Raw genomic sequence first — 26,962 nt, 5'->3', positions numbered from 1 at the left:
AGGAATCTGTGCCATTATCCAAACAGAATGTTATATGTTCATACCTTATGAGTCTGCTAATGTATTATCATTATTAAATCATATGAGTACACAAGTGAATGTCAAGAGTAATATCGCCCCCAGACAAGGGGACTTAATAAATTGAATCAATGGATCAGATGATGGGGCTCTTGCTGGAAAAAAAAAACATTACTTATTTTGGGAATCGTTATCATAATCATTTTTTTCTCTTGAACATTTCCATATTGGTGTTATAGCATCTGCCCCTCATGCAGGCAGATAGCCACAAAATAAGCCAGTTCCATGCTAGTGAACCTTGCTGACCACTCAGGGCACATTGTGGAAGAAGAATGGCATATAAGATTGTAAGAGCCTATCACAGGGAATGCAGAGTTGGAGGTGGTCATCAAGAGGGCATGGCCACCAGTTGAACAACAAGCTAGATCCAGGCAATCAGAGACTCCTCAACCAACCCCTATCTTTGAAATGTACATTTAGTTCACTGTTCTCATGGTGGGAGTCATCATCAAGGACACAGCCTTGAGAAAGCAATGTGTTACTGAGACCCTCTGGACAGTATATGTGCCAAACCCTGTTAAGGCCTTTATATAAACTTCTAAAATTCTAGAAGGTGGATGCAGCAATCTATTCATTTTGTGGCCACCCAGGACAAGACTTATATGTAAGTTCCCTTGTTATTGAAAATTCCACCTACCAATATGGGATGGTCTACCTCTTTATTTGATCTCTCCTTGCCCTCCAGGTATAGGGGCCAGTCTACAAACCAACAGTTGGAGATTTCAATAGCCCTCTCTCAAAAACTAATAGAACAAATAGAAAGAAAATCAACAAAGATATATAATTCAACAACAGTATCTAATCAACATTTCCAGAACACTTCAAACAATAGCAAAAAGAATATTCTTTTCAACTGCCTGTATAATATATACCAAAATGGACTATATCCAAGATTATAAATCAAACCTCAACAAACTGAAAGAAATCCTACAGAGTGTGTCTCCAACTACAATGGAAGAAAACTGGAAAATAATAACAAAAACTTAAAAGGAAAAATTGCAAATACTTGGAATTTGAAAAAATGTGCTTCTAAATAATCAATGAGTCAAAAAGAAAGTCTCTAGAGAAATAAAAATGTAGTAAACGCCATAGAAAAGAAAATATTCCATATTAAAATTCATGACAGCATTAAAGCAGTGGTAAGGGGGAAATCAAATAGCACTAAATGTATACATTATATGAGAAAAATAACAAATGAATAATCAAAGCTTCTACCTCAAGAAACAAGAAAAAGAGGCACAACATAAACTCAAGGCATACAGAAAAAAATGAAATAATAATAAAAACAGAAATCAATGAAACTGAAACCACAAAACAAATAAAAAGCTCACTGTGAAAAATGTCAATAAAATTGACAAACCTCTAGAAACCCTGACAAAAGAGAGAACACACAATTTACCAATATTGGAATGAAACAAGGAACTATCATTATAGGCTCTGCAGATATCAAAATAATAAAGTTATAATATAAACAATACTGCACATGGGAATCTAAAAATTTAGATGAAATTGATCAATTCCTCAAAAAATACAAACCAAAATTCACCCCAAATGAAACATTATTTGAATAGCTCTATAAATTTTAATGTAATTGAATTCATACTTTGAAATCCCCCCTCTCCCCCGGGACGCCTGGGTGGCTCAGTTGGTTAAGCTGCTGCCTTCAGCTCAGGTCATGATCCCAGGGTCCTGGGATAGAGTCCCATATTGGGCTCCTTACTCAGCAGGGAGCATGCTTCTCTCTCTGCCTCTGCCTGCTGCTCTACCTGCTTGTGTTCTCCCTCTCTCTCTCTCTGACAAATAAATAAATAAATAAAATCTTTTTAAAAAAAGTGAAATCCCCCACTCAAAGTCTCCAAGCTCAGATAGTTTCACTGGAGAATACTAGCAATGATTTAAAAAATTAAAACTAATTCCACATGATGCCTTCCAGAAAACAGAAGAGGAAATAACACTTCTTAATTTATTTTAAAAGCTAAAAACCTGATACTAAGACCAAACAGATGACAGAAAAAGAAAACTATAAAATATAAATGTAAAAAATCCTTAGCAAAATATTAGCAAATAGAATTCAGTAATATATAAAAAAGAATCATACACCATGACCAAGTTGGGTTCATTCAAAGGATGCAGGGTTGGTATAATATTTAAAAATCAATCAGGATGTCACCAAGACGACCCAGCCTCCAATCCCCCAAAAAAGACCAATAATTAGATAACTATCCACAAGCAAAAATAACTCTGAAATAGTTCGAGTCCACTTAAGAAGCTTTAGCAACCCAGTGGAACAAAATCCTGAAAATAACCACATGAGAAGTGTAGAACAAGACCTTTGCATTGCCTACATCATCCCTTCCACCACACCAGCAGTGCTCAGCCCCAAGAGGGAAATCTCCCATTTGAAAGAGTACCTTCAATGGGAAAGGGAGAGCGGAGTGGGCAAACAGTTTCCTCAGCCTTTTGGAGCACTGCACAAAGAATCCATTTCATTTTCACTCCATCCAGAGACTGGCAAAGCTGAGATGTATAAAGATGACCAGGAACAAAGAAGGGCTACCAATATCAGTCACACAGCATGAGTGACTGGTTATCAATGACCTACTCTGCAGACATCCACAACAGTTTTTGCCACTAAAAGCAATAGCTAGCTATCAATGTGACCCCCCTGTAGATTTCACTAGTTTTTGTCCCACTGGTATTCAAGTTGACAGCTTTTTCTGGGACTGAATTTGGTCCTATATACTGTCACAGCCTACATCATTGGGCTGACCTGAAACCTGCATGCCTCTGGTTCAACTAGGGAGAAATATCACAACATAATAAGGGCTTTTTACGGAAAACCTGCACCAACACCATACTCAAAGGGGAAAAACTAAGAGCTTTCCCCCTAAGGTCAGGAACCAGAAAAGGATGTCCACTCTCACTACTGTTTTTCAACATAGTACTGAAAATTCTCAACACAGCTATTAGACAACCAAAAGTAATACAAGGCGTCCAAATTAGTAAGGAAGAAGTAAAACTCCCAGTATTTGCTGATAATATGATATTCTATATAGAAAACTCTAAAGACTCCACCATAAAAACCTGATAAATGAATTAAGTAAAGTTGCAGCATGCAAAATCAGTGTACAGAAATCTGTTGCATTCCTATACAATATTAATGAAGCAGCAGAAAGTGAAATTAATAAAACAATTCCATTTAAAATACACCAAAACAATAAAATACCAAGGAACAAACTTAATCAAAGAGGTAAAAGACCTGTTTTCTGAAAATCATTAAACACTGATGAAAGAAACTCAAGATGATGTAGAGAAATAGAAAGATATTCCATCCTCATGGCTTGGAAGAACAAATATTGTTAAGATGTCTACACTACCAAAAGCAATCTACAGATTTACTGTAATTCCTATCAAAATACCACCAGCATTTTTCATAGAGCTAGAACAATCTTAAAATATGTATGGAGCCACAAAAGAAACCAAATACCCAAAACAATCTTGAAAAAGAAAACAAAAATTGGAGTTATCACAATTCCAGACTTCAGGTTATATTACAATGCTGTAGTGATCAAGAGAGTATGGTACTGGCATAAATATAGACAAAGAGATCAATAGAACAGAATAGAAAATCCAGAAATGAACCCAAAACTATATGGTCAACCAATCTTCAACAAAGCAGGAAAGAATATCCAATGGGAAAAAGACATTCTCTTGAACAAATGGTGTTGGGAAAACTGGACATCAACAGGCTTTCTTTCACCATACACAAAAATAAACTCAAAATGGATTAAGGGCCTAAATGTGAGGCCTCAAACCGTAAAAATCATAGAATAGAGCACAGGCAGTAGTTTCTCAGACACTGGTCATAGCAACACCTTTCTAGATATGTCACCTGATTCAAGGAAAATAAAAGCAAAAACAAACTACTGGGGCTACATCAAAATAAAAGGCTTCAACACAGCAAAGGAGACAATTAGCAAAACTAAATGGCAGCCTACTGAATGGGAGAATATATTTGCAAATGACACATCCAAGAAATGGTTAGTATACAAAATATATAAAGAACTGATATAACTAAACACCCAAAAAACAAATAATCCAACTAAGAAATGGACAGAAAACATGACAGACATTTCTCCAAAGGAGACATACAGATGGCCAATAGACACATGGAAAAGATGATCAGTATCACTCATTATCACAGAAATGCAAATCAAAATCACAGTGAGATAGTACCTTACATCTGTCAGAATGGCAAAAATCAAAATCACAAGAAACAACAAGTGTCGGCAAGGATGTGGGGAAAAAAGGAACTCTCTTGCACTGGTGGTGGGAATGCCAGTTGGTACAGCCACTCTGGAAAACAGCATGGAGGTTTCAGAAAAAGTTAAAAACAGAACTACTCTAGCATCCAGTAATTACGCTACCAGGTATTTACCCCCCCCCCCACCAAATACGAAAAGCTAAGTCAAAGGGATACACGCACCCCTATGTGTATAGCAGCATCATTTACAATAGCAAAACTATGGAAGCAGCCTAAGTGTCCCATCAGTTGATGAATATGGTATATGTATACAATGGAATATTACTCAGCCACCAAAAAGAATGAAATCTTGCCATTTACAATAACATGTATGGAGCTAGAGAGTATAATGCTAAGCAAAATAAGTCAGTCAGAGAATGACAAATAGCATGTGACCTCATTCATATGTGGAATTAAAAAAAAACAAAAGAGAAAAAGAGAAATAAAAGATAAACCAAGAAGCAGACTTTTAACTGTAGAGAACAAACTGATGGTTACCAGAGAAAAGATATGTGGGTTGATGAGTTATATAGGTGTTGGGGATTAAGGACTACAGTTGTTGTTATGAGCACACAGTGATGTATGGAATTGTAGAATCACTATATTGTACATCTGAAACTAATATAACACTACATGTTAACTATATTAGAATTAAAATTAAAAATAAAAAACAGAGAAACAATAATTTAATAATAATAAATAATTTCAGTGAAGTTGTAGGATACAAAATCAATGCACAAAATCAGCTATTTTTCTATATACACTGACAACAAACTATTTGAAAAAGAAGTGAAGCAAATAATCCTATTTACTATAGCATCTGAAACAACAAAATATTTAGGAATAAATGTAGCCAAGGAGGTGAAAAATCTGCACACTGAAAAGTATAAAACACTTATGAGAAAAATTGAAGACACAAGTAAATGGAAATATATCCTGTGTTCATGGATTGGAAAAATTAATATTATTAATATATCCATAATATACAAAGTGATATACAGATTCAATGCAATCCCTATCAAAATCTCAATGACATTTTTCACAAAAATGGGGGAAAATCCTAAAATTTTTATGGAACCACAATAGACTAGATAGCTATAGTAATCAAAACAGTATGGTACTGGAAAAAAAAAACAAAAAACAAAAACAAAAACAGACAGACATATAGAGCAATAAAACAGAAAAGAGAGCCCAAAAATTAATTCATGGATTTATGGTCATCTGATCTTCAACACGGTTGCCAAGAACATAGAAATAGCATATTCTCTTCAATAAATGGTATTGTGAAGCTGGATAACCCCATGAAAAAGAAAAAAATTAGACCCTTTCTCATGTCATACACAAAAATCTACTGAAAACGGATTAAGACTTAAATGTAAGATCTAAAACTATAAAGCTCCTGGAAGAAAACAGGAAAAAAAAATTAACATTGGGGGCGCCTGGGTGGCTCAGTGGGTTAAAGCCTCTGCCTTCAGCTCAGGTCATGGTCCCAGGGTCCTGGGATCGAGCCCTGCATGGGGCTCTCTGCTTGGCAGGGAGCCTGCTTCCTCCTCTCTCTCTGCCTGCCTCTCTGCCTAGTTGTGATTTCTCTCTGTCAAAGAAATAAAAATTAAAAAAAAAATTAACATTGATTTGGGCAATGATTTTTTGGATTTGGCCCTAGAAGCACAGTCAAAAAAAAAAAAAAAAAAAAAAAAACACAAGCAGGATTGTATCAAACTAAAAACCTCTGCACAATCTGGAACTAATTAACGAAATAGAGATAACATTTGGAATGGGGGAAATATTTGCAAACCATACATCTCATAAGGGGTTAATATCTAAAATATATAAAAATCTTATTCCATAACAAGAAATAAAATAAAATAATTAACCCAAATAAAAATGGGTAAAGTGTTTGTATTACCAAAGCAATCTACAGTTTCAGTAGAACCCCTACAAAAATACTGATAGCATTTTTTTCACAGAACTAGAACAACTATTTCTAAAATTTGCCTGTAACTACAAAAGACCTTGAACAGCCAAAGAAATCTTGAGGAAGAACAAAACTGGATATATCACAATACAAGATTTCAATATACTACAAAGTTATAGTAATCAAAATAGAATGGTACTAGCACAAAAATGAACATAGAGATAAAAGAAATAGGATAGAGAGCCCAGAAGTAAACATCTACATAGTCAATTAATATTTGAAAAAGGAGGCAAGAATATACAATGGAGAAAAGACAGTCTCTTTAATAAACAGTGTTGTGAAAATTGGATAGCTACATGCAAAAGAATGAAACTGGACCACTTTCTTACACCATATACAAAAATAACTCAAAATGGATTAAAGACCTAAGTGTGAGACCTGAAATCATGAAACTCCCAAAAGAAAACATAGGCTGTAATCTCTTGGACATCAGCCTTAGCAACATATTTATTGATAAGTCTCCACAGACAAGGAAAATGAAAGTAAAATTAAGCTATTGGGACTACACCAAAACAAAAAGCCTTCAGACAACAAGCAAAACCATCCACCAAAAAAAGGGTGGCAACCTACTGAAGGGGAGAAGATACTTGTAAATAATATATCCTATAAGGGGTTAATATCTAAAACATATACAGAGCTTATACAACTCAACACACACACACACACACACAGAAAGAGAGAGAGAGAGAGAGAAACAACCAATTTGATTTAAAAATGTGCAGAGGACCTGAATAGACATTTTTCAAAAAAAAAAAGATATACAGATGGCCAACAGACACATTAAAAGATGTTCAACATCAATTTTCATCAGGGAAATGAAAATAAAACCATAATGACATATCACCTCACACCTTTTAGGATGAGTATTATTAAAATGACAAGTTGGTGAGGATATGGAGAAAAGGGAACCTTCATGTACTGTTGGTGGGAATGTGAATTCATGCAACCACCATGGAAAGCAATAAAGAGGTTCCTCAAAAAAATTAAAAAATAGAAGTATCATATGATCCAGCAATTCCACTTCTGGGTATTTTTCCAAAGAAAACAAAAACACCAATCTGAAGAGATATATTCACCCCTATGTTCTTTGCAGCATTATTTACAATAATCAAGATATGGAAGCAACCCAAGTGTCCATTGATAGAATGGATGAAAAAGACTTGGCATGTGCACACACACAGACACACACACACACACACACCCCAAATAATGGAATAATACAAAACTATAAAAAAAGAGTGAAATCTTGTCATTTGCAATAACATGGATGAATCTAGAGGGTATTATGCTAAGACAGAGAAAGACAAATACCATATGATTTTACTTACATGTGGAAGGAATCTAAAAACTGAAATAAACCAACAAACAGAGTCTTAAATACAGAGAACAAATTTGTGGTTGCCAAAGGGGTAGTGGGTGGGGTGATGGACAAAATAGATGAAGGGGACTAAGAGGTACAAACTCTCAGTTACAAAATAAATAAGTCGTGGAATTGGAAAGAAGAGCATAGGGAATATAGTCAGTAATATTGTAATAATGTATGATGACAGATGATGACTACACTTATATTGGTAAGTTATGTATAGAATTCTCAGATCAATACATTATACACTGGAAATTCATTATACACTGTATATTAATTATACTTCAATAATAGACTTAAAAAATTGGGAAGCACAGGTAAAATAAGGGGTACTAAGAGTACACTTATCTAACTGAGCACAAGAAATATATAGAATTGTGGAATCATATTGTATGCTTAAAATTAATATAACATTGTGTATTAATTACACTTAGATTAAAATTTTAAAAACAAATATATCATATAAGTTATAACTAAAAGAGAGTGAAGGTGGCTATAATAACAAAAATAAGTCAAACACTGTTGCGAGAGACAAAAAAGGACATTATATATTGCCAGTGGTCAATTTGCCAAGGAGATAAAAAAATTAAAAATATATACACCAAACATCAGGTCTCAAAATATATGAGGTAAACATAGACACAACTGAAAGAGGTCTCATGTGCCCAGGGAACATCTTCCAGAATAGATGACTTCTAAGTCTACAAAACAGTATGAACACATTTAAAAGGGCTGAAATCATGCAAAGCATTACTCTGTTCACAAAGGAATAATACTAGAAATCAATAGTAAAAAAAAAAAAAAAAAAAAAAAAAAACAAAACAGAAAATTCTCCAATATATGGAAATTAAACAACACTCAAAAAAGAAAGCACAAGGAAAATTTCAAAAATATTTTGAGAGAATCAAAACAAAACATATAACACAAAATTTTATATAGGATGCAGTGAAAGCAGTGCTAAGATGGAAATTAATAGATACAAGTGTTTATATCAAAAAAAGAAGAAAGATCTTAAATCAACAATTCAAATTTACGTGTTAAGTAACTAGGAAAAAAAGAAAAACTAAACCCAAATGTAGCAGAATAAAGAAAATGATAAAAAATAAAGCAGAAACAAATGAAATAGATGATAGAAAAAAAAGTAAACCAACAAAACCAAAAATTGATTCCTTGAAGAGATCAACAAATTTGACAAACCTTTACCTATATTGACTAAGTAAAAAGCAGAAAAAATAAAATTATTAAATCAGTAATGAAGTGAAACCTTACTACTGACATTTCAGAAATAAAAAGATTGTAAAAGAGTATATTTAAAAAAAGAGTATATGAAGGGCGCCTGGGTGGCTCAGTGGGTTAAGCCTCTGCCTTCAGCTCAGGTCATGATCCCAGGGTCCTGGGATCCAGCCCCACATCTGACTCTCTGCTCAGCGGGAAGCCTGCTTCCCCCCCTCTCTCTCTGCCTGCCTCTCTGCCTACTTGTGATCTCTGTCTGTCAAATAAATAAATAAAATCTTAAAAAAAAGAGTATATGAAAAGTTGTCCACCAAGAAACTGGATAACCTAAATGAAAAGGACAAACTTTTAGAAACACACAATCTACCAAGACTAATTCACGAAGAAATAGAAAATCTGAATAGACCTATTACTAGTATGGAGATGGAATTAGTAATCAAAAACCTCTCAAGAAAGAAAAGCCCTGCATCAGATGGCTTCCTTGAGTAAACTACATCAAACATTTAAAGAATTAACATTAAGCCTTCTCAAACTCTTATGAAACATTGAGGAAGAGCAAAGATTTCCTAATTCATTCTATAAGGCTAGCATTATCATGAGACCAGAGGCAGAAAGGAACTAGAGATCAATAATCCCTATGACTATTGATAGAAAAATCCTCTACAAAATACTAGCAAACCTCATTTAACAGCATGTTAACATGATCATACATTATGATCAAATGCAAGCATGGTTCAGCATACAGAAGTCAATCAATATTTTATCCTACATTAACAGAATGAAAATACACCACAGGATCATCTCAATTGATGCAGAAACATCATGTGACAAAATCTATCATCATGTCATAATATAAAATTATCAACAAACTATGAAAGGAAATTATCTCAAGATAATAAGGCCATATATGAAAACCCCACAGATAACATCATATTTGGTGAAACTGAAAGCTTTGCCTTTCTCAAAAAATTAGTTGACTATATATGCATATATTCTTGGATTTATTTCTTGGCTCTCCGTTTTATTTCATTAGTTTGTGTGTCTGTTTTTATACCAGTATTATATTATACTATATTACATTACCAGTGTGTCTGTTTTTATACCAGTATTATATTATACTATATTACATTACCAGTACTATATTATACTATATTACATTACCAGTACTATATTATACTATATTATATAATATATTACCATACCATCATGGAAAATACTATGGAGATTCCCCCCAAAAATATAAAAATAAAACTACCATATGACCCAGCAATCTCTCTTCTAGATATGTAACCCCCAAAAATGAAAGCAGTACTTTCACAATAGCACCAAAAACAATAAAGTACTTAGGAATAAATTTTACCAAGAAAATTAAAAATCTGTATAATGAAAACTATAAGACTTTGCTGAAAGAAATCAAAGAAAACACACGGAAATGGAAGGATATCCTGCGTTCATGGATTGAAAGAGTAAATATTATTAAAACATCCATGTTACCCAGAGCCATCTATAAATTCAAAATAATCTCGATCAAAATCTCAATGGCATTTTTCATGGAGATAGGACAATAATCCTAAAATTTGTGGAACCATAGAAGACGCAAAAGAGCCAAAGCAATAATGAGAAATAACAAAACTGGAGGCATCACACTTCCTGATTTCAAGCTATATTACAAAGCTAGAATAATTAAAACATATGGTACTGACATAAAAATAGACACATATAGAATAGAATAATGAACCTAGAATTAAACCCCCCATACATGGTAAACTAATATTTAATAAGGGAGCCAAGAATATCCAATGTAGAAAATACAGTGTCTTCAACAACAAATGGTGCTGGGAAAATTGGATAACCACATACAGAAACATAAAACTGGACCCTATCTTACACCAGTCAGAAAAATAGGCTTGAAATAGATTAAAGACTTAAACATAAACTTAAAACCATAAAACGTCTAGTAAGAAAACAGAGGGAAGAATCTCCTTGATTCTTTGGTCTTGGCAATTTTTTTTATATGACACCAAAAGCGCAGGCAATAAAAGAAAAATAAACAAGTAAGATTAGATCAAACTTAAGTTTCTGCATTGCAAACAAACAAAAAAAATCAACAAGGTGAAAAGGCAACCTACAGATGGAAAAAAATATTTGCCAACTATGTATCAAAAAGTAAACTATCAAAAAGTAAATAATGTATCAAATTATGAAACACCAAAATTTTTCAAGTACTCATACAACTCAGTAACAAAATTCTAATTGAAGAATGGGCAGAGAAACTACACAGATTTTTTTTTCCGAATAAGACATCCAAAAGGTCAATAGGTACATGAAAAAGTACTCAATATCACTAATCGTCAGGAAAATAAAAATCAAAACCACAGTGAGATATTATTACCATATACTTATCAGAATTGTGGTCATCAAGAAGGCTAGAATTAACAAGTATTAGCGAGGAAGCAGAGAAAAGGAAACCCTTGTACAGTTGGTGGGATTATAAAATTTGTTCAGCCACTGTAGAGAATAGTATGGTAATTCCTCAAAAAATTAAAAATAGAAATAACATATAATCCAGTAAGCCCACTTTTGGGTATATATAAAAAAAGAAATGAAAACAGGTTATTGAAGAAATATATGTAGTCCCATGTTTATTGTAGTATTATTCAAAATAGCCAAGATATGAAAATATGTGTCCATCAGTGGATAAGAGGATTAAGAAGATGTGGTGTATACACAATGGAATACTATTCCACCACGAGAAAAAAAGGAAATTCTGCCATTTGCTACAACAGAGATGGACTTTGAAGACATTATGCTATGTGAGATAACTCAGACAGAGGAAAACAAATACTTTATGGTATTTCTTATACATGAAATCTTTTTTTTTAAAGTAAACTTGAAAATACAGAGAGTGGATTGATGGCTATGAGAGGCTGGGGAGTGGGGAAATGGGAGAAATATTGCTTAAGGGTACATAACTTGTAACTGGCAGGTAAGTAAACCTGGAGACACAGTACAGTGACAAAACTGTATTATAAACATTGAAATTTCTAAGGACTAGGTTTAATTTTTCCCAGCACTAGAAGAAATGACAGAGGTATTACCTAATGCTACAGTGGCAATCCTATTGAGATATAAATTTATCAAGTCAATATGTTGTACACATTAAACTTACAAAACGTTATATGTCAATTATCTCTCAATAAAAGATTTTTTAATAAAATAAAGGAACAGAAAAAGTATGATGCAAACAGTAACAATAAGAGAGATGGAGTGTCCATAATAATATAAAAATATAAACCAACATTATTATTTGAGACAAAGAGGGGTATTTCATAATGATTAAGGATTAATTCATCAGGAAAATACAGTAATTGTAAACATTTGTATCTAACAAAGGATACTATACAAAGCAAAAATTAACAAAAGTGAATAAAAATGGAAAATTCAGCAATAATAGCTGGAGACTTCAATGACCCATTCTAGGTAATGGACAGAAAAATGAGACAGAATATCAAAAAGGATATAGAAAACATAAACAAAACTATAATGTAGATATAACTGACAGTTTTAGAACAATCCAACCAATAACAACAGAATATAAATTCTTCTCAAATGTACATAAAACTTTCCCAAAATAAATGATATGGTAAAACAACAAAACAAGTCCCTGGAAATTTAAAAGGATTTATATCATACAATTTATGTCCTCAAACTACACTGGAATTAAATTAGAAAACAACAGAAGAAAATTTAATTCAAATTGAAATTTTAAAATTGAAAATTAATTTAAGTTTTGGAAATCCTTAAAAAAGGAACAGGAAGAGACAGAGAAAGAGAAAGGAGGAGGGAGAAAGAGAAGCAAAAAGAAGAGGAGAAGTGGAAGAAGAAGGAGATAAAAGAGAGGGAGGGAGAAGATCCAGATTAGAAAGGAATAGATAAAACTGTGTTCATTCACAGATTACATAAATTTATATGTAGAAAACCCTAAAAATTTTACAGACACAGGCACAGACACACACAAACCCAGCATCCTGGGATGGAACCCCACATCGCATCTCTGCTCAGTGGGGAGTCTGCTTCTCCCTCCCCCTGCTCTTGTGCTCCCCCTTGCTTGCTCTCTCTCTCTCTCTCTCTCCCTCTCAAATAAATAAATAAAATCTTTTTTAAAAGCTAAGGAGGAATCCTTGTGGTGATGTAACTGGTCTTTATGTTGTCTGTGGTGGTAGTCATATGAACCTATGACTGTAGTAAAATTGCATAGAACTAAATTCACACACACATACACCCACACAAATGAATGCATGTACAACTGTGGACCTCTGTAAGATGGGCAGATTGTATCATGTCAATTTTGTGGTTGTGATAGTGTACTATAGTTATGCAAGACGCTATCATTGGGAAATACTGAGTAAAGGGTAAACAGGACCTCTGTATTACTTCCTACAATTACATGTGAATCTCTAATTATCTTGAAAAAAAAAAAGCTTAAATTATAAATGGGCAAAAGATTTGAATAGACATTTCATCAAAGAGGTATATAAATGAAAAACAAGCACACGAAAAGATGTTCAACATCATTAGGCATAAGAGAAATATAAAATAAACCTACAATGTGATACACTTCATTCTCACAAGAATAGCTCTAATCAAAAAGAACATAACAGTTGTTGGAGAGAATGCGGAGAAAATGGAACTCTCATACGTTTCCAGTTTAGAATGCAAACTGACCTACCCTGAAAAACAGTTTGGCAGTTATCTTAAAATCAACACTCCTACCATATGACCCAGTAATTCCTCTCATAGATATTACCCTTGAGAAATTAAAACCTATGTTCACACAAGGACATGTATGTGAATTTTCAAAGAAACATTTTCATAATATCCAAAATGTGGAAGCAACCCAAATATCATCAATTGATGAATGAATAAACAAAATGTGATATATCTTTACAATGACATACTATTTATCAATGAAAAGGAATGAAGTACTTGCGTAAGACACAACATGGATAAACTTCAAAAATAATACACTAAGCAAAAGAAACTAGATACAAAAGACTACATATTGCATGATCCAATTTATTTGAAAATGTCCAGAAAAGAAATCTTTAGAGACAGAAAGTAGATTAATTATTGCCTGGGGCTAAAGGTCAGAATGGGGTATGATTGAAAATGGAATAATGATTTCTTTTGGGTGTGACAGAAATGTTCTAAGATTAGTTTATAGTGATAGTTGCACAATTCTGTAAATTAACTAAAATCACTGAATTATACACTTAGAGAAATAGAGAGAGTGAGTGAGAGAAAAGGAAGGAGGGAGGACTCTTTTAAAAGTTACATTTCTTCTCAGATGTTCTAAGATTGAAACTCCCTCAGATGGTTACACCTATGACCTCTTGCCTCCCCATCCATCAGAGAGGGCAATTACTCCCATGCCCTGCTTAGCTCATCAGACAGAAAGTTACATGGCCTGCTTTCTTCTCCACCCACTCCTAGCTTTAGTATTCTTTTTTTTTTTTATTTGACAGAAAGAGAGAGATCACAAGTAGTCAGAGAGGCAGGCAGAGAGAGAGGAAGCAGGCTCCCCACTGAGCAGAGAGCCGGATGCGGGGCTTGATCCCAGGACCCTGAGATCATGACCTGAGCCGAAGGCAGAGGCTTTAACCCACTGAGCCACCCAGGCGCCCCTAGCTTTAGTATTCTTGATAGTTGCTAAACTATCATTTAAAAATCATGTCACTCCTTGTGTTTACTGACAAAATGTGTTTTTCTCAGCTTGCCCAATTCCAAATTCTCCTACGGTTCATCAAAATAAATTACTTTTTGAATTATACATGCATTTTCAGCACAGTGTATATGCAAGAAAGCAGACCATATTTGTGAGTTTCTTCAAGCAATAGCACTGCTTTGTTCTTTTGACATCTGAGTAAATGTCGGAGACCACTCTCCATTTTGGCAGTATAATTTCCCCCTCCCTCTCCTCCTCTGCCATTCCCCACAGCCATCATTTCTTCACTCTTACCATAGTTCCAGTATCTCACTTGCACTTATCACAAAGTCCACCCATTATACTCCTTTCCCTTTCTCTCCTTCAAATATCCCTTCCTATCCTAATCCTGACTGGTGAAAAGGAGAAATTACCATATAATTAATAATCAGCAAAATATTTCTCTCTAGTCAGTGACTTAGTGGACTTTTATGGATAATAAAACATGTTTGGAAAATTTTTGGTATTGCCTATGACTTTTTTGCTTTTTGAAAGGGAAGAACTGCTGTGAAATATGGATTTGATCTTAAGTCTAAAGTATTTCACTCCCCTAAATGACATATGACAAGTTTTTATTAATATCCAAGTAAAGCAGATATATTGTATCTGTCCTATCAGAAGGCTCTTGTAAAATATTTTAGATTAGTAGGTAAAGTTCTCTATAGTATAAAAACTAACTTTTGTTGCCTATTGATAGTGTTGCAACATATTTTTAAAGTTTCTAAATAAATAAGGTATTGAGTACAAAACATTTTTTTCACCTTAATAACACAAACTTATGATAATAATAGTTTGAACAGTGCTGCCTACAAAACTAATTTCTTTCCCCCCATGCATCCTAAATGCTCTGTTTATATTGCTATACCACTAGAGTAATACTCAAATTAAGTAATACTTAAATTAAAGTACAATTATGGGGTGCCTGAGTGGCTCAGTTAGTTAAGGGATTGACTCATGGTTTCAGCTCAGGTCATGATCTCATGGGTCATGGGATGGAGTCCTATGTTGGGCTCCACACTCAGCTTGGAGTCTGCTTGAAGATTCTTTCCCTCTGCCCCTTCCTCTGCACATTCTTTCTCTCTCTCTCAAATAAATGAAACATCTTTAAAAAAATAAAATGCAGTTATGTGTGTTTCCTCAGTCTCACCATCAAATTGGAATGGAGCTGCAGTGTAGCATAAAGAGCAGTGAAGCCGATATTAAAATACCTGGATTACAGGATTTGTTTTATTAATAAGCAGCTACATAACTTTACTGTCTTAATGATCCCCAAACTATGACAAGGATTTCTGTGCTGCTGCTAAGTCCTAAGTATTAAATAGTTTGACACATGGATTGGAAACTCAAAATATGTGATCCCTACAACATTTTTGTGGGCATAGGGAAGATAGGAAAAAATATTTAAAATGAAAATTTTTGGACAAAATGTTACCACAGACCTTAATAAATTACTTAAACTTCCTAAGACTCAGTTTTGCCAGCTATAAAATAGATATGATGATGCTTACCTTATAGGATTTTTTAAGGGTTAACAGATACTGTACATGAAAGAGATTAGCTCAGTGTCTGGAAGATGGACAATATTAATTAATATTTCCTTAGGTTGGAATGCTCCCTCCATCTCCTCCATGGCATTCTTCCCTGTTAAAAAAAAATACACACACAACTCCAAACTTCAAACACCTTTCAAGAAACAGCCTAGGAGGTACCACTCTACAAAGCCTTTCCAAACAACTCCAGGCAGGGTGGCCCTTTGGTTAAGAGTATTGGGCTTTTTGAAAAAAGAAGAGTTTCCCAAGTTTTAAACCAGGTCCGCCATTAATAACTCCACGACCTTGGGCACGTTACTTATCCTCCGTGCATCTAGGTCTCCCATCTGTAAAGTGAGATCATTCTGGTACATATCCCATGCAGTTTTGAAGTATTAAATGAGATATACACAAAGAGTGCTTAACACAGTCCCATACACTAAGTCTTTTATTAAGTATTACAATAGGAGTAGAAGTAGTAATACAAAGTTTCCTCTTCAGTATTAATGAAAAATGCCTCCCAGGGTGGCAAAATTCTGATGCAAAAGTCTTTTAAACCGTCATGCTGATCAAACATGTGTAAGGGGTTCGTTTATATCTGGAGATATCTGGGGCAAAGTTCTAACCTCACGTTATAGAATATGCATTCCCTGCACTGGGTGGGGGTGTGTGGAAAATAATACCCACGACTAATTAATGGGAAATAAAGCCAGAAGATACGTCCCCGGGCTCCAAGCAGCGCAAGCCCAAAGAGTAATATTAAGCACAGAACCCGCAGACCGGGCCTCGATAATTCTCCGGAGTTCACCTCTAACGCCCCCTTTCCCTTAGAGCCGCGCAAGCGTAGATTGATTTTGTTCCTGTCTCCTTCGTGCCCCCGCCTCCAACCCCCCTCCCACCTCGTCCGCCTCAACACGCAGGCGCATCTCTTCAAATCCTGTCCCTACCCCCGTCCTCGTTCTCTTCATTTCATTCCCCCTCCTCTTCCAGCACCTCTGCAGGTTCAAACTCTGCTCCGTGAGGGTGGCGGCGATCGAGAGGTCACGTGATGAGCATCCTGCTGCCCAACATGGCGGAGTTCGACACCATCTCGGAACTGGAGGAGGAAGAAGAAGAAGCGGCAACGTCGTCGTCCTCGCCGTCGTCGTCGTCGTCAGTATCGGGGCCCGACGACGACGAGGAAGATGAGGAGGACGAGGAAGAAGAGGAGGACGAGGAAGGAGAAGAGGAGGAGGAAGAGGAGACACCGCCCCCGCCTCGGGTAGTGAGTGAGGAGCATCTGCGGAGATATGCCCCAGATCCTGTATTGGTGCGGGGCGCTGGCCACATCACTGTGTAAGCAGGAGGGGCCATGGGGTTTGAAAACGCTGAGCTTTGTCGACAGAGGAATGAGGAGGTGGTCGAGAGGCCTGTGGGGTGGGGGAGGGCAGACTGAGGCATACAGTTAGAAACGGACACCAGGTCTAAACGGAGAAACGGAGGGAGATAAGTGTAAAGGAAGTGAGGAGAATGTAAATGTGATGCACCAATATCAGGTAAAGAGTGAGTATAGGACAGAGAGGTTAGAGGTTTGAGAGCCAGAGGGATTGGAGTAGAGCTTCTGTATATGCTGGCAAGTAAATAGTCTTTAAACTGCGGGATGTACCAGAGGATTCTTTGCTGCTAAGACTGGTGTGTAGTGGAACACGGTGACTGCTGTGACATGTTATAAGACCTAGGCTTGGATTTTTCTAAACAGAAACATGACATGTTTTGTGAATAATACTATAAAATATCCACCCACCCACATATTCCTTCATCCATTCTTCCTATCTAATACTTACATGAATGAATATAATAATCCTTTCCATGTCTTGATAACTCATTCTGACATTCATTAAATGTCACACAATTAGAAGTTCATTTTAAGAGGTAGTTGTGAAAAGTAAAGGAGCAATAGATTGAGAGTGAGGGCTCTTGGAATTTAGTCCCAGTTTTGCTTCTTACTGGCTCTGTGACCTTGCTCAGGTTACTTCCTATTTCTGGGCTTTAATTTCTCCATCTGTAAAAATGAGGGGTGTGGGGTAAATGGTTTCCAAAGCCTTTCACCTCTGAGATAAGATACTTATAGGAGATTTTGTATGCCCAAACATTAAATATGCAGATATGAAATACTTACATGAATTATTCCCCCAGGAGCTGAGGTTGATTTTTTTTTTGAAAATTTATGCAGAGTGACTTTTTAAAAAATTGAAGTCTTGGATCATATTTGAGAAAATAAAAGGAGAGACTTCATAGCATAGGAGTTGCAAAGCAAAATAAAATTTTAATGGCTCTCTGCGCTTTGAAGAGTGCTTTTTTCTTTTTTTATGTGCTTGGGCTGTATATGCTCAAAAGTTTGAGTATGTATCTTGTTCATCCTCTTAACTATGCTGGCTTTTCCTGCATTTTCCTATCACTTCCTCTAATTTTGATAATGACTCACCTAGTCCCTTTGACTTTCAATTGAGTTCATATTATCTGAAATAATGTATTATAATATGCAACACCTCCCCCATCATGTTAGCTTTTAATTTTAACATGTAAAATATTTTGATTGTAATATATTTTGTGATCTTTGCATGAAATATATTAAGGAAGATTTTGAAATTGTGGAAGAGTTTGGGAAGATTTTTAGACCAGCTTTTTGGTTAGGCAATTATTTTAATACAATTTTTCTTGGTCCAAGAGTTTTGCAGATAGCCTACAATGATCAGATGCCAGTTTACTGTGCTATTTTACCTTTATTCCTTTCATCACTAGGGAGACAATTTATTACTCAAACTAATTATGATTCTGGCACCAAAGGTTACTTTCATGCAGATTATTTCACATGACTGAACAGAAAAAGGGTTTTTTTCCACTCTATAATTTTATTTTCCCAACATTCATCCCCCTCCTTATTTTCTAACACTCACAAAACAGAGGAGGAGCAAGGAAACAGAATTTAAGTTAATAGAAACTTATTTGTGGTACTTTTCACACAATCATGGTGAAGTACTTATCAACCTATTTTCAATTAAAAGCAAAGCACTGACACTTGCCATATCCAGGGCCTTGTGATAGTTATAATGTCCTACCCAGCTTAAAAATTCTGAATTAGGAGTGTGAAGTAGTGGCACTGGAAGTAACTATTAGTATTAACTGAAGCCAAAACCTGAAAAGCTGCAAACCAGTACTTGAACCACTAACCAATGTATATAGTTTGGAAAATTATTTAGTTGTGTTGTACACATTCTCTCAACTGAAAAGCACATTTGATCTTAAATGTCTGAGATCTGAAAAAACATTAAATGTTTAGGAGAAACTTTTATTGAATCTGAAAAACTGGCCTTTCTATGGTAGTGAAACTTTCGCGGTATCAGGTAAAGTATGATCCTTATGAAGTAGTTAATCTAATTCTGAAACATCTAAAATAATCAGCTTCTTTTAAATTTTTTTCTGGCATGTGAGTGTTAGAGTTGTCCTATCTGAATGAAATATTTCTTATTCTTTCCTACCTCTTATTTTTTTCCATTCTCTGTGCAGTCATCTATAGAGGACTTTGTTTCTTTTCTAAGTTTAAAACTTGAGAACCATTGGTTCGAATTCAGTATATCTTTTTTTTTTTAAAGATTTTTTTTATTTATTTATTTGACAGAGAGAGATCACAAGTAGATAGAGAGGCAGCCAGAGAGAGAGAGAGGGAAGCAGGCTCCCTGCTGAGCAGAGAGCCTGATGCGAGACTCGATCCCAGGACCCTGAGATCATGACCTGAGCTGAAGTCAGCGGCTTAACCCACTGAGCCACCCAGGTGCCCCGAATTCAGTATATCTTAAGCCATTATTTTCCATCCCCACATTGGTTGTGCATTCTAGTTGCCCCATTTCTGACCCTGATACCACCACTCTAATCTTCTGGGGTAGTATTTCAGATCCTTGAGTCATTTTTTTTAAAGATTTTGTTTTTATTTATTAGGAAGAGGGATAGCGAGAGCAGAAACACAAGCAGGGGTGGTGGGAGAGGGAGAAACAGGCCCCTTGCAGAGCAGGGAGCCCAATTTGGGGCCATCCCAAGACCCTGGGATCATGCCCTGAGCAGACACTTAACGACTGAGCCATCCAGGCACCCCTCCTTGAGTCATTTTAACTCTTCCTTTTCCTTGACTTGTCAAGTGCCACTCTATCCCAGAATTATATCATCATATATTTGAAATGTCTATTAGAGTTTTCATTTTCTCCATTTCTGCTGGCACCACCCTAGTTTAGGTTGCCATCGACTCCTGCTTGAATTACTGCCACGGTCTGCCACTTCTCTCCACTCCAATACATTCCGTCTGCTGGTGCCAAACTAATTTTCTTAAAACACAGTTTAATCATGTCACTTTCCTGCTGAAAAACCTGCACTAGATCTTAATTAGATCTGAATTCTTATGCTCTCTTCTTCCAGCCTCAGAGGTCAAAGAGCTCCTTCACTTGTCCAAAGCTCACTGCTTCACTTGTACTTTCTGTACCCTTCTTTTCCAGCCTCCCAAATCTTGCTCCATCAGGTAGCCCCATCTCTCTAATATTACCTCTCTGCATCAGCCTATAAACATATTTATATTTTCTCTCTTTCTTTAAAAACAAAATAAGACAAAGCTTTCCTAGACCTATGTTCCCCTTTAGCTACTGTCCTGTCCTTCTTCCTTCCCTCTCCAGATTTCTTAAGAGTAGCTACAGTCACCATACCTATTTCCTTTTCACTCCTCTGTAACCTGGATTCTGCCACCATGACCACAGCCTAAGGGGCGGGGAAGAACTAGCCTTGTTAAGAGCACCATGACCCTCTTGTTGCTACATTTGTGGGCATTTTTCATTCTCTTTCTGGTCCTCTCTGCTGTATATGACACTTATAACGACTCCCTCTTTTTTGGAGGCTTCTATTCTAGGGGTCACAAACACACACACCTTCAGAGGTCATAGAGGTCACAGAAAATGGTGCACCATGAGTAATGGGGTCTCAGTTGAACTAGAAGGTAGTATAAGTTTTGCTTAAAGGTATTCAAATTCTTATGTAAAAACATTTTGCCAGTCAAACAAACCTAGGAATTCCTTGGCCACTTCACTCTCCTGGGTCTCCTGTATTTTTCTGGCGATTATTTAACTCTCTCATTTATGGACTTCTCTTACTCTCTTGACCCTTGAATACCAGTGGTCTCTGAGGTTTTGGTCTCAACCTACTACTCTTCTCATTCCTTATTCTGCTTAGATGATCTCATCGTGATTCTCATGGTTTCAATTATCTGACATCTCCTAAATTTATCTCTGTGCCACACTTTGCTGAGACTTTCACCTGAGCTTCCTCACCTGACAGCCCACTGTCGTCCTAAATTCTGCATATTCAAAACAGAATTTATCCCCCCCAAATCAATCCCATTATGCCTCTATCCCAACCCCTCAAAAATAAAAGTCCCTCCTATTTCTGTTTTCCATCTCAGTTCAGTATACTTCCACCTATCTCATTATTGATCCTTGGTTCCTCTTTCTCACTTATATTTATCAGCAAGTATTAATAATATATGACCTAAAAATTTCTTCTTTTCCTCCCTACCAGCACCTCCCTGATTCGAGCCCCTTTCACCACCCTAACCAATCAACTTGTCTTCATCCTTGTCAACTTCACATCCATTCCCCAGCCTGCTGCTAGATTGAGATGCCATTTTACTGCCCAAGACTATTCTGTGATTTTCCCTTTATCCACAGGATAGAATCTAAGCTCCATAACATGGCATATAGAACTGGACCCTGCCTATCTATCAGTCTAATCTGCTGACATTTCCCCTTATGGCTTATATTTTCCTGTTCCTAGCATGCTATTTCTTATTTCTTTGCCTTTGCTCAAGCTGGGACCTCCACCTAGAATTCCAGTACCCACTGCCCTTACCCCAGCTCTCCATATGTCACCACCTCCTACAAGTCTTCTCTGCCCCCACTAAATTGTAAGCTGCAGTAGCAGTAACAATTTTTAGTGCCCTCTGAATCCTCATGGCCTAGCACAGTGCTTGCCCTGAAGTAGACAATCAGTAAAGGTGAGTTGAAGGAATATTGGTTCACTTCAGTAAGACTCAGTATTCCTACCATAATGTATGCTATATTTTAGGCCCTCAACAAATACCAGTTACTTGAATCATGCTGTGGAGAGTACTTCTGATTCTGAGCAGAGATCAATATAGGTACAGTAATATCACCAGTCCTAGTCATGAGGATTATGACATGGCCTTACCTCTGATATCTTTGTTAAGGCATCAGAATACCCCTATTTCTATCATCTTAACGTATTGGCTTTCTAGTTACTTTTAAAAGATACTAATCTTTTAACATGGAATTAATTATAATTTTTTTAAGAAACAGAATGGGCTAACCACACTAATTGTAATTCCAATTCTAAGATGAGGATAAATGGATATTTGGGGATTTTTTTCCAAATTAAAAAAAATATGGGAAAATTAACTCTACAGTTTTGAGTTTATAGAAACAGACACAATAAAATGCCTCTTGGAAATACTAAGTGTTTTAGAAATACTATACATCTGAGTGATATAACTTAGTATCTACCACTTTTCTTCTTAGTGTTTCTAGGATAAGTATTTGGATCCAGTGTATTGAAATACAAGGATAATTATATCTCATGAGATCTTTTATTTATAGGTATTATCACACTCTGTTTTTAAAGATTTTATTTATTTATTTGAGAAGGAGAAAAAGCACGAGAAGGGGGAGGGTCAAAGAGAGAAACCAACTCCTCACTGAGCAGGAAGCCTGATGTGGAACTCAATCCTGGGACTCCAGGATCATGACCTGAGACAAAGGCAGTCGCTTAACCAACTGAGCCACCCAGGCACCCTGTCACACTCTTTATAGAACTTAAAACATACAGGGGTACCTGGGTGGCTCAGTCAGTTAAGCATCTGCCTTCGAATAAGGTCATGATCTTGGGGTCCTGGGATCAAGCCCTGCATTGGGCTCCCTGCTCAGTGGGGAGTCTGCTTCTCCCTCCCCTTCTGCCCCTCATCCCCTGTCACCCATTTGTGTACCCATTCCCTCTCTCTCTCTCTCTCTCTCTCTCAAATAAATAAAATCTTTTTAAAGAATGAACATACAGATATTTACTCTTCATAGTAGATCTGTATAGAAGTTAGTAGAAATGATAGGTTACCAGTTCTTATAAAATTGCCTCATTAAAATCAATCTATAAGAGCTAAAGTTATTCCACATAGAATTGAAAAAGATGGCCAAGTTTGCCAAACAGTGCACTTCTCCAAAAACTTGGACAGCAGTTATTGTACTTAGACTATAATTATTGATACTTCTCAGGTCAGTTAATGGAATGCCTTTTCTATAAACAGTTGTCTTTGAAGAATTACAGTGATGCATTGTTAATATGTGTTTGTATAAGGTAAATATTTTATAAGATTTTTGAATGTGGAAGCTATGGTAACTTGCTATTTTACAGTGTGGCAAGACATGATTATTTTCATATAAAATATTAAAGAGATTTAACTATAATATTTTTGAAAATATCTTTGAATTTCATAGCATAGACTTTCCTTTTTCATGGTATAGTAAATAAAGTTCAGTGTATACACTAAAGAATCGTTACTGTAAGTACATTGTTTTCTAGTAAAATCATGTTTCCTAATGGCAGAATTTTACTTGTTTTATCTGTTTTGTTAAGCAACCTGAACACATAAACTTTCATTTGTATAACGTTTTCAAAGTCTGGTGTGTAGCCATTTCCAAAAAGATTAAAAGCAATGAGGATGTGGGGAGGGAGAGAGAAGGGAAGAACAACTAAGAGGACCCACCCTTCTTTGTCTCAGTTTCCTTTACTCCAAAGAATCATCCAAGAAATTAAAAATTTGAAGACAGTTGACAGATAAAATACAGTCATTAGGAACCACCAGCTAGGACAGCTTCAAACATAGAATAGGCTCTATATTTAATGAAATTGATAAAATGGACAGTGTGAGAAGTTTCCAGCTGTCCATTTATTTAATCCTGGAAAATACCCACATCTTGGCTAATGCCTATCACTAATCAATAATGGATAGGTGATCTTGTCTAACCTCTGTGGACTCACAGTTCTTAATAGTTTGTTTATGAAACAGAGCTGAGGTGTTTATTCAGCAGCAGCCATTTCAACATTTTCCTAGTTGCTATCAAGTGAAATGTATGCCTAAGGTTATTTGAGTTAAGTATTTTTTTAAGTGCTGAGTTTCTAATGAAAAAAGATGAAAGAAATCTCTGGTAGGCAAGAATAGGATTGTTACTGCCTTTTAGCCAAAATTCTGAGGTATATCAAGCCTAGTTTGCCTATATTTGTACCTTTTGAAAAAAAATATATATACACATACATACATACACACACACGTTAAAGGAGTATTTTAAAAAGTAAAATGACACTTTCCTTACCATATTTAATATACTTTTTACATTTTAGAAAAGACAATCCCTTTTTATATTAAAGAAGAATATTAGTAATGTGAATATAGCAAGTATATATTGAGAACTTGAGCACTGGTGTATGCAGTATGAAAAATACAGGAGAAAAGCGAAGTATAAACCTTGCTTTATAAAACTAAAAGGAAAATTGCTTTCAAGATATCTCTATAGCAATAGAGCAGCAAAGAATAATGGGAAATATTTTATTAGCTATTGAATTATATAGTACAGATTAGAAACAACTGTGAGCATTCAGAGAAAAAGGAAATCCATAAAAGCTTGAACATTGAAGGTATTACAGCAGGGGTTGGGACTTGACTTGAGCCTTGAAGATTGCACAGGGTTTAAACTAGGGAAGGGAAGCAAGAGGAACCACCTGAGCAAAGACAACAGCCAATATGGCTGTTGCAGTGGAGGGGAAGGAATCATTATGAGAATGATTTCAAAGGAACAAATATCAGGATTTGGTGCCACCTCAGAGCAAGCAAGGTGCAAAAAATAGGGGAGAGAAAGTGCAAAACCAATACCAAGGTCTAGGTTAAAGAGAATCAATGTGTCATTGATAGATAAGAAAAATTTGAAAGGGGGGGGCTTGTTTCCAATAAAGAGATAACATTTAATTTTAGACATGTTTTACTTGAGATGGTATTGTTTTGGTAAGATATTGAAATCAAAATTTTTAGTATGCAATTAGAGATCAAAGAATACTGGAAAATGCAGAACTACAGATAACAGATTTGGCGGTAATCAGCATAGAAGTGTTATCAAAGCTACTAAACATAGAGGGACTGTTAAAGTTCACTTAGAAAGACAAGCAGATAACTAAAAGCCAAATTTTTGGAAAAGGCAAGAATGTTAGAGGAGAGTGAAAGGATTGGAGAGTGTTAGGGAGTGACCACACAGTGTGACAAAGCTGCAAAGTAAAGGGAGAATGTTCTAGGAAGAGAATATATAATTGGCAATAAATAAGACATGACGAACTTGTCTTTCTGAATTAATTTACTCAGTGACAGATTATTTTGAGTAAAGTGACAGCATTATAAGGGAAATTCTAAACAGTTAAGAAAGGAGGGGATATTAAGGAAATGGAAACAGGAAAGTTCACTTGCTCAGTGGTAAATGCAAAGAGAATAGCAAAGCTGGGGCTACAGTTGACCTAGTATGTGGTTTATCTTCCCCTTTCCTCAGGCAGGAGTCATTTTGGAGTGGTGCTGGTCCTTGCCAGGGCTGCTTGCAGGATAAAATGTGCCAGGAGCTGCTTTGGATGGATGCGTGCCTAGTGGGGTAGGTTGGATGGGGTAGATCCACAGGAGAACACAGAAGCAGAGTGTGTGGTGTTAGCAAGGTAGGTGGAGAGTGTTCTCCCTGGTTCCTGCAGGTGTCCTGGTATCTAGGCTGGGGATAAGATGAAGGTGGGGTTGGCACCCACCAGCTCTTTTTTTTTTTTTTTAATTTTTATTTCTTTGACAGAGAGAAATCACAACTAGGCAGAGAGGCAGGCAGAGAGAGAGGAGGAAGCAGGCTCCCTGCCAAGCAGAGAGCCCGATGCGGGGCTCGATCCCAGGACCCTGGGACCATGACCTGAGCTGAAGGCAGAGGCTTTAACCCACTGAGCCACCCAGGCGCCCCAGCTCTTTTGTTCTTGAAGAAGTCTAAAGATCCCTGCCCCTCCAGCGCACATTCTGAGATTAGTAAATAAATCTCCTTTCTGTATACACAGATCCTTTATAAATTTCTGTTTCAGTGTTTGTATCTCAGCAGTGTTGTTTGTTAGGCTATCTCTTTAAGGGCTTAGATTCCTGTTGCTCTCTGGCTCTCCCAGAGCTAAGCCTGCTGATTTTTTTTAAATTTATTTTTTGAGAGAGAGAGAGAGAGAGAGCATGCACAAGGGGAGGGGCAGAGGAAGAGAGAGAATCTTAAGCAGGTTCCATGCTGAGCATGGAACCCAATGTGGGTCTCAGTCTTACAACCCTGAGATCATGACCTAAGCTGAAATCAAGAGTTGGATACTGAACAGACTGAGCCACCCAGGTGCCCCATAAGCCTGCTGATTTTTTAAAGTACCCAGAGTTAAGCCCTACTGCATTTCAAAGCCAAATATTATGGGGACTTGTCTTACAAATCCAGGTTCCTGGGGTGTGGGGTTGGTGGGGGTCTGCTCCTCTCCCTTCTCAGTGCTTGTGATGTCCCTTTCATTTGTGGTTAGTGTCACCAGGAGCTTGAGTCCTGACCATGTT

General features: G+C 36.3%; 1 protein-coding gene and 1 long non-coding RNA gene across 5 annotated transcripts in view; one reads left to right on the top strand and one right to left on the bottom strand.

Annotated features, from left to right (window-relative positions):
* The window catches only part of LOC123935253, a 34,150-nt gene extending 16,876 nt beyond the window's left edge, over positions 1-17,274 (bottom strand). The window contains exons 1-2 of the long non-coding RNA XR_006816883.1: positions 17,193-17,274; positions 16,225-16,357 (exon numbers count right to left, since the gene is read on the bottom strand). This is a non-coding gene — a long non-coding RNA (uncharacterized LOC123935253). The remainder of the gene's footprint in view (positions 1-16,224; positions 16,358-17,192) is intronic.
* Positions 17,275-17,286: 12 nt separating this feature from the next.
* Positions 17,287-26,962, top strand: part of CHIC1 (cysteine rich hydrophobic domain 1) — a 70,641-nt gene continuing 60,965 nt past the window's right edge. For 2 of the 4 annotated variants that reach the window (XM_045995852.1, XM_045995849.1), the window contains exons 1-2: positions 17,287-17,580; positions 25,914-26,009. In XM_045995852.1, the coding sequence (XP_045851808.1) occupies positions 17,294-17,580; positions 25,914-26,009 (383 nt within the window). In that variant the 5' untranslated portion in view covers positions 17,287-17,293. The remainder of the gene's footprint in view (positions 17,581-25,913; positions 26,010-26,962) is intronic. The other 2 variants (XM_045995851.1, XM_045995850.1) reach the window with 1 other exon arrangement.

The sequence above is a fragment of the Meles meles genome, chromosome X, assembly GCF_922984935.1.
Source record: "Meles meles chromosome X, mMelMel3.1 paternal haplotype, whole genome shotgun sequence".
In the NCBI taxonomy this organism is placed as follows: domain Eukaryota; kingdom Metazoa; phylum Chordata; class Mammalia; order Carnivora; family Mustelidae; genus Meles; species Meles meles.
The sequence above is the reverse complement of the archived record's forward strand: the minus strand, read 5'-3'. Positions and strand labels throughout refer to the sequence as shown.